The sequence below is a fragment of the Haplochromis burtoni genome, unplaced genomic scaffold (assembly GCF_018398535.1).
Source record: "Haplochromis burtoni strain Fernald_Lab_line unplaced genomic scaffold, NCSU_Asbu1 Contig_56, whole genome shotgun sequence".
Lineage (NCBI taxonomy): Eukaryota > Metazoa > Chordata > Actinopteri > Cichliformes > Cichlidae > Haplochromis > Haplochromis burtoni.
The window spans coordinates 1545435-1558311 of record NW_024582417.1 but is presented as its reverse complement, the minus strand read 5'-3'; the positions used below and the strand labels follow the sequence as shown (position 1 = coordinate 1558311).

Here is a 12877-nt window from a genome sequence, read left to right as displayed (position 1 = left end):
TAATTTTAGCTGCTAAAAAAATGTACAAATTCTCGTTAAACCCCTGAGAATGATGGAGTCAGACCTGTAGTAGGTGTTCTCGGTGCAGGGCTCGTGAACTTGCACGATGATGAAGACGTGCTGGAAATGGGAGCGGATGGACTTCGGAGTAAAGGGCATAGCGCCCGGCTCCTGGAACACGATCGTCACAATGTCGTTACCGATGTGGCGCTTCCGCAGCAACTGATGAGACCAAACAGAAACACAGACATTAATTAAACCAGAGGCCATTGCAGCCAATTAAACCTGAGAACAGTTACCTACCAAACAAAAACATTTAAGGGAAGAGCAAACAGATAATGCTTCGAGACAGGCCTACAAATGAAATAAGCGAGTTCATCATAACATCGATCGTGTTTTACCAATCGGCCCATTTACTCATGACTGCTTCCGTTTTAATGCTCTGTACATGACGCATTAAACGTGAACAAAACAATGACAATTAATCATGTTTATTAGAACAAATAAACTAAATAAGTTGTAAATGCTCCTGCGTCTTTTCATCTGAACTTCATTAATCATACTTTGGGAGATTTGTTGTGATTTAAATCGCTTTTCTTCATAGACAAACATATAAAAATAGATTACAAAAACCCAAGATACAAACGCAGGCTTGGCTGTAGATTATTGCACCGAAGCTACCGGAGCCTAAACCGCTGCTGCTGCTGCAGAGGCTGCAGATTAAAGAGGCAATGCAGTGCCCCATCACTGCCATGTAAAATCTTTAATCTATATTAACATGCAATGTCCAGTTTCTTTGCAAATGACATCAAACAGGCTTAAACCCTAGACGGCACGTTAAAACACGACAGCCGGATGAACAGAAGACGGCCTGCGAGGCAGCAGTGAATACCTTCATGGTGGGAGTGAACACTGGGGGGCAGGATTTTTATGTCATGCTTGTTGTGGAGCGCAGAGGCTTTTTCTGCAGCTTTTACTAAAGCACGACGGTACGCAGAGAGCTACGTAATGAAAATCGTGGCTCATTCGGTCTTTTGAAGAATACTGAACAAAGGCTGAAGGAAGACTGCAATTCTGTGGAATTGTGTTGTGATACACAAAGAGCAGGAAAAGGAAACCATGTGTCACGGGCCTGTTAGGTTGTGGCTGCTGTTACCTGCTGTGTGTTGTTGGCTGTGTAGGGCAGCATGGTGGACACATGAAACATAATCTCGTAGTCCTGGTAGCGCGTGTAGAGCGAATGAGTCCCAGTTGAGTCGGCTGCACAGGTACGCACAGAAAGAGAGACAGGTAGAGATTTAGCAGAATCAGTCAACGTCTCTGAAGGAAACACTAAACTCAGGCTGTCACAGCCGGGATGAAATGTGTCCCGTTCGCTGTTCTCCGCTGCTCACTCAAGGGAAAACAGCTCAGAGATAATCAGCAGTGACTATGCTATTTTGCAGGCATTACTCAGATTACATGTGGCTAGATAGGAGTTATCTTCGGCTTTCTGTGGTGCACTGATGCCCTTCGGATAATCGTACTGCGACAAGGTGAGATGTAGCCAATAGATGTGGGTGTAAATGAAGTGTCTGTAGCTCACTCTTGTTGTCCAGCTGAGCTCGGTATTTTTCCCAGCCCTTCAGTCGCACCCGTTCCCCGAGCAGATCCAGAAACTTCTCAAATGCCGGCCCGGAGCTCTCGTTGTTGTACATGTCTTCCTCTGAGCTCTGCCCGGCCCGGCAGTACATTATCCCAACCTTTCGCTGAAAATTCAGCTGGAAGATAGAGAGGCACAAAAGTTATTGAGCATTGTCAATAATCAGACCCAACCAATATAACCCCCCCACCCAATAAAATTATGAATTATCTTGCATAAATAGGCTGTTGATTTTCTTTATTCATTTCAGGTATTACCAGCAAAATAGTTGCATGTTTAGTCATCGTGGAATTTACACAGATTTATTTATTTATTTTAGACCCCCCACAAAGTTACGCCGATGCTTATCCCTTACAGTATAAAGCATCGTGAGGGGACAAGTGTTGTTGTGATTTGGCAACATGTAAATAAAATAACATAAAATTGAATTAAATTGAATATATAACTTCAGATGTGGGCTAGAGAGCACCTACAGGATAATGAAGGAGCTTCAGTATTTGGCAGGTTCTGCAATGTCAAAAAAGTCAATAGAAATAAAGAAATATGGGTTTTAAAAAAACGACTTCAATGTTGGGTAATCAGCAAAAAATATTTTGCATCTCACTAATTAAATGTTTGGTACATTTTTATATTTATTAGTACCTTTTGATTTCATTATTTAAATCTCAGAATTTGTTTCTTTTGAGTGTTTTTCAAACAAATTGGGACACTAAATGTTTTGGGCTCAGGATGTGTGACAAACAAATGTTAAAATTTTTAATCACGACAAAATATGAAGTGTTAACTAAAAACAAATTGAAATTTGAATGAATCTTACTCAGTCAATAATATTAGCGATAAATACAGAAGAAAAAGCAACGGCTCCAAGTCAAACAATACAGGAGAAAAACAATAAAGTCAGAGCTTTTTGCTTTTTACTCTTTCTGCAGTACATAATCAACTTGAAAACAATTAGCTTACAGCTCCAGTTCTAATGGAATAGAAGCAAATGTAATAACTGGGTTAAATGACCTCTTGGACAGCAGTTGTAGGCTTTTAACATAAAGTGGAGAAAAATACACAAACCCTATCTGATGCCGTTTGACACAATTTACAGTTTTCTGCCCGACACATGCAGCAGTCTTCAGTATCACCGGTGTCGCGTTACTCACCCCCTGTTCATCCAGTTTGAGCAGGGTGTCCCGCACCTTGGGGGAGTTTGAGGCCAAGCGAAGGCAGTGCTGGTTCAGCTCAGGCATGATGAACTCCAACAGCCTCTTGGGAGTCAAGCCTCTGGGGGTCGTGTGTCGAGCCGCAGAGGGCACCGACTCCTCCAGGATGGAACCTCGCAGAGTCTTCATCTGCGGACGGGATTCACACTCAACACATCCGGTCGAATCAATTTTACACACAGGACAGGAGAAGCGCGCTGCTTTTACCTCTGTGGTGCGAAATATGATTCTACAGTTGTTCTGAGCGCCGCTGGATCCTTCTTTCTCCTCTCGACGGAAGCTGATGGCCACCGGCCCGAGGCGTTCGTCAATTCCAAAAAAATTCTGATGTTCTGCGACGGCAGGACAGACAAATAAATACTGAGAGGAACGAGACCGGAAGACCCACAGTGGGTCAAACAACTATCAGAGCACCTATAAGGCTTATAAGGACCTGTACAAAAATTATAACAGAGGGGAGGTGAGGGGGATTTATATGGAGGACCAAAAATGGCAACATAATGTAAAATGTAAAAGAAAGAGGTTCAAAACCATAACTCTATTTTACATTTTAATTTTCATCTATTTCATCTGTTAAAAAAACAATCTCAAAGTGACTAATATTTACTTTAAACCACCTCTCTAAGCAGAAGACTCTACCTCTTCATATCAAGGCAATATGATGGCGAACTCAACAGTTGCTGAAAATAAAGTGACTCAGGTGCAATTACTCCTACCTACAGCACTGAAGGGAAACTGAAGGCTCTTGACCCTTTATTACTCACAACACATACAGTAAACACTCATATAAATAAACACTCACAAGGAAAGGCTAAATTAAAATAAAAAGCATAAAAAAGTGACTGAATGAATTTCACATGGCCTATAAAGGATGGGAAAAATCTTCCTAAATCTTGGTGAGTGTTAGACTTAACAGGGAACAGCTGAAAAGTAATTGATTGTAATCGTTTGACACTGTGACACGTACCTTTCATGTAGAAATACTTGCGATAGTAATGGGCTCCCAGATCAGCATGCTCTATGAAGTAGTTGCTCTTGCCCTGCTGCTGCACATTGCTCTCTCTGGGCTCTTCCAGGACCGAAACTGCATCGTTGGGGATGCGAAGGCTAGACCAGAGTCCCTTCCTTCCCTGGGATCGACCCAGGCCCGCCTGCTCCTCTCCTCCAGTCTCGTTGCGGAAGTGGGGGCAGCTGAGGAGGAGCTCGTTATCGTTGCCATCACCTTCATCTAGCATCATTGACTGTTCGTTGTCTTCTGCGTTCCCTGTGCTGCCAACCCCGCCCTGCGCAGGTGAGGATGGGGTGGACAGGGAGAGGGGACGGGGCTGGGAGGCAGCTGAAGCCCCTGAGGTGATATTCTTTTTCCGTCCAATGCTGTCTCTGTTTGTGGCTACCTCGGTTAGGTCAAACAGGATGCTCTGCACGTCATAGTGAGCAAAGCTCCTCACCCAGGCTCCGCCCCCGATGTTGTCATATGGAACTGGTTGAGGGACCTGAGAGGTCGTGGGTTTAGACTTTTTGCTAAGACCTTCAGGCTTTGGTGGCTTAACGGGTTTTGGGCCATCCACCGTGCAAACACCTCGAAAGTATCCATCGGGTTCTGGAGGGTGTCCCTGCAGCCCTAAAAGCAGGAAAGGGTCTTTGAAGCGGAGGGCACTTGGACTCAGGGGTCCCTGGTCGTCTGCTCTTGGCTCCTGGGCTTGAGTCTGTCTCTCGAGTGATGACAGGCTGCCGTACTCCCTGTGTAACAGCACACCTGTGTCTCCCTGAACCCCAGCATCCACCTTCTCACCAACCACTCGCGCTGTTTTCCCCCCCGCCTTCCCAGAGGAGTCCAAGTCCCCAAGTGTGACATCGCTGTTACTTCTCTGCATGATGTGCCCCCGGCCCATGGACCGCAGGGTCAACCCGGCGCGGCTCGGGGTGAGGCTGTCCGCTTCGGCCCCATCGCCGTCCCTTCTTGGCGGCCACTCCACTACACCCGTTTCCCTCTTGGGGTCAAAGTTGACTGCTGCGATAGGCGGCCGCTGATTCTGACGGCGAAACTTGCGAATGAAGAGGTCGTCTGACTGCATGGTGTCCACCTGACAAACCAACTCCAGTCCAGCGGTATTTTCTCCACTCTGCTCCAGGGCTTCCCGCTAACCCCACCCTCCCAGTTAAATTGTTGTCCCGGTCTCTATGGCGCTGGTGTGAAATGGGAACACTGAGCGAAAGCAGCAAACTCAGTCCTCATTCACACCACTTACGAAGGCTGACCTTCTTCTCCACTCTCAGGCTCTCACAGATGCTGTGTGAGACACTGCACTCTGTCAATACGTTCCCAAGTGTGGAAGATGAGGACACGCGAAAAAGTGCTCCTGTTTTCTGCAGCGGTCCATCCAGGTGTGCAGATGTGTGTTTAGGTGGTACTCCAGTTGCGGGGTGCTCCTTCCTGTAAAGGATGTGAGGATCATCACTGGAGCCTGACTCTGTGTCCTCTGAGTAAGAGAGGCTCCTTATGTATCAACACAGCGTCCTTCCGTGTGCACGCTTTCAGTGCCTGCGGCCTCTCTTTCGGTCTTATCCACCGGCAACCTGTACAGAAAAGAAGAGGAAGAAAAATATAAGTTTGGACCCCATCGTCACATTTTACCCACACTGATATAATCTCAATCAACAGCTTTATATTCAGCCCGTAGCAGTTCACCAGAAAAAGATTTGATAAACAAGTACTGAATTGCAACAATAAGGCAGTAAGCAGGTCTGACGTGTGTTTTATTGTTGAGTAATGCCTTGTACCTCTGTTTTCTGTTTTCCCTCATTATTATTCTTTCCTTTAGACACTTTCCGTTCCAAAGTTTCCCTAAATAGTTCCATAGCAAACTTAATACTCACCACATCCACCCCGCACACGCTCACAATAGACAGTATTAACACAGGGGAGGGTCCTTCCTGGCTTACTGACAATGTGCCAGCATACAAGCGAAATAAGTGTACGCCGTGTCTCTTACCTCCCCTCCACCCCGACACTGTGCTTTCGCACACCACCAAACAGTTTTGTAGTTCACTCCCGCGCCAGTATTGAAACAAATACGTCAGTATGGACAACAAAAAGCATTTTAAATAACTGCAAATGCCGTGTTTTGCGACAGATATTACTTTCACTATTTTGAGAGTCATTGAAAGTCAAGAGGGTTTGAGAAAACGACAATGAAGCAGAGTGCTTCCCTGTTTTTAAGCCCTAAAAGAATTCATCTTTTTTTTGTTTCAACAAAGCCGACTTACCGTCAAAGTGGATTCTGTCCTAGGTACAGATCAGCCTGTTTGTGTCATCGTTTGTTGCTCGCACCCTGTTTTGGACCAAACTGACGTCAATCAACTCAAGCTGAAACCTTTTTGTCGCTCTCAATAAGGTATGAAGCTTCTTCCTGTCTAGTTTTTTTTAAAGCACCCATCTCCTCTATCGAGCTTGCAGCCTAAAGAGCAGGTGCAGCGGTGCAGAGCGCACACACATTCACATCACACTGACTTACATTCATTTCCTTCTCCCAACTCTAACGCTAACCGCTACTTGCATTAACCCCGGCCCCCCCAGAGGTTTTATTTTGTCCCCGAAAAAGGGGTCGAGTCCCCACAGCGTGATTGTGTAAACTATTTTAGGTCCCCACAACATGCGCAATACAAGTACACACAAACACACACAACACAAAAATATGCCAAATGGTGAGGAAGTCACAAGAAATCTTGGTTTCCCCTCCTTGCTGCTGCTCACGTTCGCTTGATTTTTTTCACCCAAAGAGAAAATATCAACGTGCAGTTTAAACGTTGGCGCTAAAAATGCATTTTTAAAAAAAAGCAAACGTTGAATAAGGATCAAATTTATTTGTTCATTTGCTCGCGTGTCAAGATATGCTAATGAACGTGAAGGTCAGGTTATATCATCGATATGAGCACTGTGAGCAGGAAGTTCTCTCTAAAGGAGATTGTGTCTAGATTTGAAAAAGGGGAAACAATGATTATTAGACTTCTCTATTATTGTTTATTCTAACAAATCATTCATTGGAACACATTCAACATTGCCTTCAGTGCCTATTTTTCCATTATTGTGACAATATGCTTTTATAGACATGTTATCATTGATCTGAACTGTGTTATAAACTAATAATACACTAATAATACAAGCTGCCATAGATTTTCAGAAGCTGTTTTGTGATTTCTTACTGATAAAAATTGAATCTGCGTTATGTGCACACCTCTCGATGACTACTTCAGACAAACATGCTGTGTTTTCAGCATTAACTTAAGTATATTTAGTTGGAATATCCTCAAGTTTCTAATCCAGCCTAAAAGCAATCACCATCTGTAAACACTCTAAGTGTAAATTTCTCCTCAGGTTATTTAATCCCCAAACTTTGTAGAAACAAAGCCAAGGACGTGACCTCAGCATTCTCCGTGGTACCTCGAGGCTCTGCGTGTACGTAAATGTTTATCCTTACGGCTGGCTACTATCTGTAACAGTGTTACAGATACGCTGTGGCTCAGTGTGAATGAGTAATATGTGTAGCTATGTGTAAATATAATATTACTGTCATATCTGTCTGAACTAGAGTGAAGACGCTTATTTTGCATGCCTGGAATGGGAAAGAGAAAGCACGGTGAAGTACTGAATTAGGGGCAAAAGTCTTTTCATTGTTAGCACCTCTGATTGAGTCGGGGTTTCCCGTGGAAGCCCAGAGCGGACTTAATTAACGCGACGATCTTAATCTAATACTGAAAAATTAAAATGCAATTCCTGAATTTTCAAAAGTGCTGTTCACTCAATATCGTTCTCTGTTGAGTGCACTGTTCCTTTGGAAAACAACAGCCACGAGCTGTCCTCATGTTTTAATTTTGAACTTAAAAACACTGACATCAAATGCGCCTGCTGATGTTTTAGTGTAGCTGCATTACATAAGGGGTTTTGCTCCATTTGAATTTCATCTACCGCAGAGCTTATTCAATCTATGTAAATGAACTGTTAAATGCTGTTTTACTTTCTGTTTTGAAATTGTGAAAGGTGGATATTGCTTGCACTGTATTTTAGTATTATAGTATTGTTTTAATTAGGCCCCCAGTAAGCTCCCATACTCCTCTCTTTCATGCGAGACTCCTGATCTGACAATGAGCACCAGTTAACCGCTTTGCTTGCCTCTGTGTGTGTGGAGTGCTGCAGCTTCTGACATTAAAAACCTGCTCATGTTCCCTCCTGGAAACTTTCAGATGTTCAACACCTATGTGTGCACAAATGATCTGCGTCTATGCCTATCTGCAATCATTACATGCAGCGTCATCTGCATGTTTCACAATGCTTTGAAAAAGTGTGAGCAATCAATTCTCTCCACCGTCTCAGAGTGGGGGTGTAGATTATTGGCAGCAGGTTGTTTTTGGAAAAAAAAGATTTAGAAAAAAATCGCAGATTGCTTTCATGTTGTTCCAACAACAATCTGAATGCCTGAGGTCCACCAGAAGCACTCCTTCTCTCCACCAACACACAGTGCTGGTTGAACTTGGACACTTATCAGTCGGCCCTTTGTAAAAATTCACATGTTCCTGAGCTTCTCGGGACCTCAAACCATGAATCAGTCCTTGTTTCCATAGCAACCTGCCTGGTGCCACCCTCTCTATGTGGCATGTAGTCCACCGAAGCTTTAGAACAACCCTGTTTACCGAAATAGCTCCACTTTTGTCAAACAAGCCCGCGACTGGTGACGCTCATGTTCATAATGTATGGTAAACTATAAGAACAAGACAACCTCCAAGTATTCACATGTGACACCATTGCTATTTCAGCTACACTGGCTTCCTGTTGAATTGAGTACATTTTAAGATCCTGGTCTTGACATTTAGAGCCTTGCATGGATTGGCACCTCACTACATCTCCGATCTGCTACAGCCCTATGTCCTCAGCAGGTCCCTGACGTCATCTGATCAGGGCTTACTTGCTATAAAACAGACTACGATGAGAACTACGGGTGACAGAGCTTTTGCCACTGTGGCCCCGAGACTGTGGAATTCTCTCCCTCATACATTAAGAACTCGGTGGTTGTTTTTAAAAAACAACTCAAAACTCACCTTTTTAAAACTGTTTTTGGTTCAATTTCTGCCTGTTTTATATCGTCTGTTTTACCCTTTTATTATTTGTTATCTTATGTGCAGCACTTTCTGATTCTGTCTAGAAAGCTATATAAATAAAATTTTATTTATTTATTTATTTTATTTATTTACAACGAGGAAAACAAGGTGGACGCTGTCATGCTGCGACTTCCTTTCATAAAATCAAAACATATTTGTGACTGATGGGATTCATATTTCTCAGTTTTTAAGAATGAAAGTTAGTAACAGACATTACATACAGTAGGTGTCGCATACATAGACGTGTATCAGAGTGATGGCCGCAGGATTACAAAAGCGACAGTTTGCACCGCAACAAAACACATCTGTGCATCCGACAATTTGTCTCGATGCTCCAGCTTTGACAAAATCTAACAACATTACAAAATATTACCGTAGCACTCAATCTGCAAACACATCACAATGTGTGACTGTTTTCCACAGTGCGCCAGCTGCTTAACATCTGCCATAAATACGAACACACGCGCGCAGTGGTGACCTTGTTAAATTGCTGTTAAATGATTATTAGGATTACAATAACTTACTTTACACATATGCGGTGCACCTCTGTACCAAATACATGTCACAGCTCATTTACCACAAATTAGTTCTCATATTTTTTTTTACATGAAACCAGAAATATTAAATGGGCGTTCCCAAAGCTCATCTTTAGGATATTTATAGGTGCTTCTCCAAATGATTACTGTAGTTCCTCATAGGTTCCCATTGTCCTGGAGTACCTGAAACTGATCATAAGCAGACATCTGTGTTCTGCTTTTGCAACGTTTTGCTATCATAATCAGACAGAACTGAACTGGAAGCAGCTTTAAAAAAAATGGCACCGAACTTGGCCGATTTGGTTGATTCGCATCTTCACACGGGCGTATTTTCTACATCTGAGGGAAATGTACAGAGTTTCTTTCATGCAAAAGAGCAATGTTTCAAACATTGCTGATATACACTTTTACAAAAAAAAAAAAAGGCTGCCTTTTCCATACATTTGCCAAAACAACTGGCCATGCATGGATGCACAATCCATGTCAATACAGTGCATCTTAAATTTTAAAAAAAAAATCTTATTTATGTCAATTAAAATAATGATTAACGAGCTTCAGAGGCCATGTTGCAATGAGATAATAAAAGTTGTGTCACCTGCTAGCACTGTCCTGACCCCGGGTGCTTACTAGGCATGATGGGTGTGTTTAGCAGTTCAGAATGAGCCTCTAGGGGTGACTATGCATGGAACCATGATTAGTCCAGATACCAGAAGGGTAATGAATCTGTCTATTTGACAGACTCTCTGGATGTAGTGAAGCAAGCCTGAAACTAACTCTAATCAAAGTCTAAATCCTGAAGAAGCAGTAGATTCATTGTGGGTTTCAGCCACCACCAGGCAGTGGGGTGACTTCACATGTGTCAAAGGAATAATTAGCCACAGTAACTCTGCAACTGCAATTTATAGACACAGCACCCAAAACAGTCTCTAGTTTGACACTGGGTGAAAGGGTAGCACTGACCACGGGAGATGGAGTAGAGCCATTATTTCTGTGGCTTGGCCCTTTTAGCTGCCTCTCAAATTCTTTGCTAAGTGTTTTACTACACAGCGGATGATTCATCCATCCTGAGTCCACGTCCTGGTCTTTCTCAAGCCATGCCTTATATGTGTTCCACGTGAAGCCAGACGTTATATCCCAAACGGAGTCTGATGTTCTGATGTTCGGACAAAAAGCATCAACATTAATTGAGCAGGTGAGTCTCCTCAGACATATCAATATAATTATTTTTCCAGCAGCTCTTAACTGATATGCACACTCGGTTACCTGGGTATTCATCAACTTGACCTGCGTTACTTTTCCAATAATTTCTAGGTTTACATTTTCCCCCCAATTTTTCCAAACCCGTAAAACACTATTTTAAAATCTCACGATTTTTCTTCTTCTTTTTCCTGTTTGAAAGCAAATCAGTCCCTTTCTTACCTTTGAACACAAAACGTCTTCAACAAGATCTTCAACAGAGCCACATTGGTGTCAAAAATACATATTCTCTCTGAAGTCACTGAAGAGAAACTGTCCTGTGTGTTACCACGACAGAGAAGTGCGTCATATACCTTGTGAAAAAGTACAAAGCAAAGAGGAACTGGTGTTTTTGTCCCAGCCCCCTCAAGTTTCTGTTTAATATATTTAGGAAGCCATTATTTGCATTTTTAATGTTTTTGGGGTTTTGTTGCTACATGCACATAAACTGCTACGGCACAAATCATTGAAAACCAGCTTAATGTTTTCCCAGGATCTACCAAGCTGAGCAATTTTATGAGCAAATATCAGTCTGGCTTAAACCAAACTCTAATATGACCATAAGTGGATCATCTCATAATAGCAGGACTGACTGAGGGTGCAATAAAAAATAACTTAGGATATTAGGCTTGAGACAATAAACAGTAACGGGAAGCTCTTTTCTCAAAAGCTTTCAGTACAGCTGATTGTACATTGATTGTAAATGTGCATGTGCATGTGATGATTCTGTATCTCGCTGGTTTAAAATCTATTAGCACTAGAGGATCCAATATCCTAACAATGCTGTTGCTACTAGAAAAAGGCTAAAGCTGATGCCATCATTAAGATGTTGTTCATATTCTAACACAATAAGGTTAAACAGCAAGTCGCTGTCCGTGGAGATGCTGCTCAACTTTCTTTTCAAGATATAGCATGTAGCATGACACATCAGCTATCTACTCCAAATATGCACAAATGCGCCTACATCCACAGATTAGCCTACGTCAGATGACGCAGGAGTTGCTGGAAACTATGCTTGACCTCCCCTGATGCTCTCCAAGCCACAGTTCGACCACCACATTACCAGAAACTTGACCCGTAACTGTCTGGGCTGGCTAGCGCAAACCACTTCAACTGTTTGAATTAAATGGCATCAATAAAGAGCACAGAATGTAATTTGGTCATGATTTACACCTTCGTGATCTGGTTGCGTTGCCATTTAAACTGACTTTCCCCCACACGTGATCTCTGTCACCCCAAATTAGGGAAAACAGCAGCTTCATTCTCCTGCCTATCATCCAAAACTGCTGGTTGGAACTGGTCCTATATAAATAATATATAAAAATGATTGCAGTTTCTTTGTTTTTCTATTTAGTTATATATTCAGTTGTATAACCCAGGCATGCACCTCATGCTCTCCAATATTTTTTTTAAAGCTCCATTGCATCTGCTAAGATCACTGGGAGGCTGCTGCCTGCTTTTTCCTGCAGATACTCCCATGATGCAAGAGCCAGACTCCATCCCTGAGAAACTTAATAATACATGCAGACAGCAGTGTTTAATACTGCGTCTCAGAACTCGGCCTCTGGACGGTAATGATCTCCGTGTTACGCATGCTAAAACAGTTTATTTTAATGCCAAGTAATGCTTCCCGCATCAGAAGCCATGACAATATATGGCTCTTGACTTCGTCGCAAAAATTGAAACCTGAAACTTTTAAGCGAAAGGGGAACGTGAACAGACTTCCTGTCATAAAATAAGCTTCTGAAAACGTAACTTATCTTTCACATTCTAGCTTTATTGCACATACTAGTATGGATTCTAATTTTCATGCTGCGAAACTGTTGTACTGAAGAGTGGAGCATTTAACTGTGTTCATCTCAATCTGAGTTTGAGGCCTTCACTTGCATCACAAAGAAGCGAGCCCCGGTCCATCACTCATCTTACAAGTGGGAAGTGGAAACCTGAGGCACAAACACTGAGGCTCGACCTCTTCGTCATATCTGAAGTTTAAACATTTAAAGGGAGAAACTGATTTTTTGTTTTAAGAAAAAGAAGAAACATATACTTCAGTTTGTAACTTTCATCAGGCATTCATGCTTCAAAGAGAATTATTCTTT

The 12877-nt window shown here is 42.6% G+C and overlaps 1 protein-coding gene across 5 annotated transcripts in view; it reads right to left on the bottom strand.

Annotated features, from left to right (window-relative positions):
- zmp:0000001168 (signal-induced proliferation-associated 1-like protein 2) overlaps positions 1 to 12877 on the bottom strand; it is a 35454-nt gene that overhangs the window by 10518 nt on the left and 12059 nt on the right. For 3 of the 5 annotated variants that reach the window (XM_005922171.2, XM_005922170.3, XM_042220856.1), the window contains exons 2-7: positions 3821 to 5430; positions 3061 to 3185; positions 2794 to 2982; positions 1586 to 1760; positions 1157 to 1260; positions 65 to 222 (exon numbers count right to left, since the gene is read on the bottom strand). In XM_005922171.2, coding sequence (XP_005922233.1) covers positions 65 to 222; positions 1157 to 1260; positions 1586 to 1760; positions 2794 to 2982; positions 3061 to 3185; positions 3821 to 4928 — 1859 coding nt within the window. In that variant the 5' untranslated portion in view covers positions 4929 to 5430. The other 2 variants (XM_005922173.3, XM_005922172.3) reach the window with 2 other exon arrangements.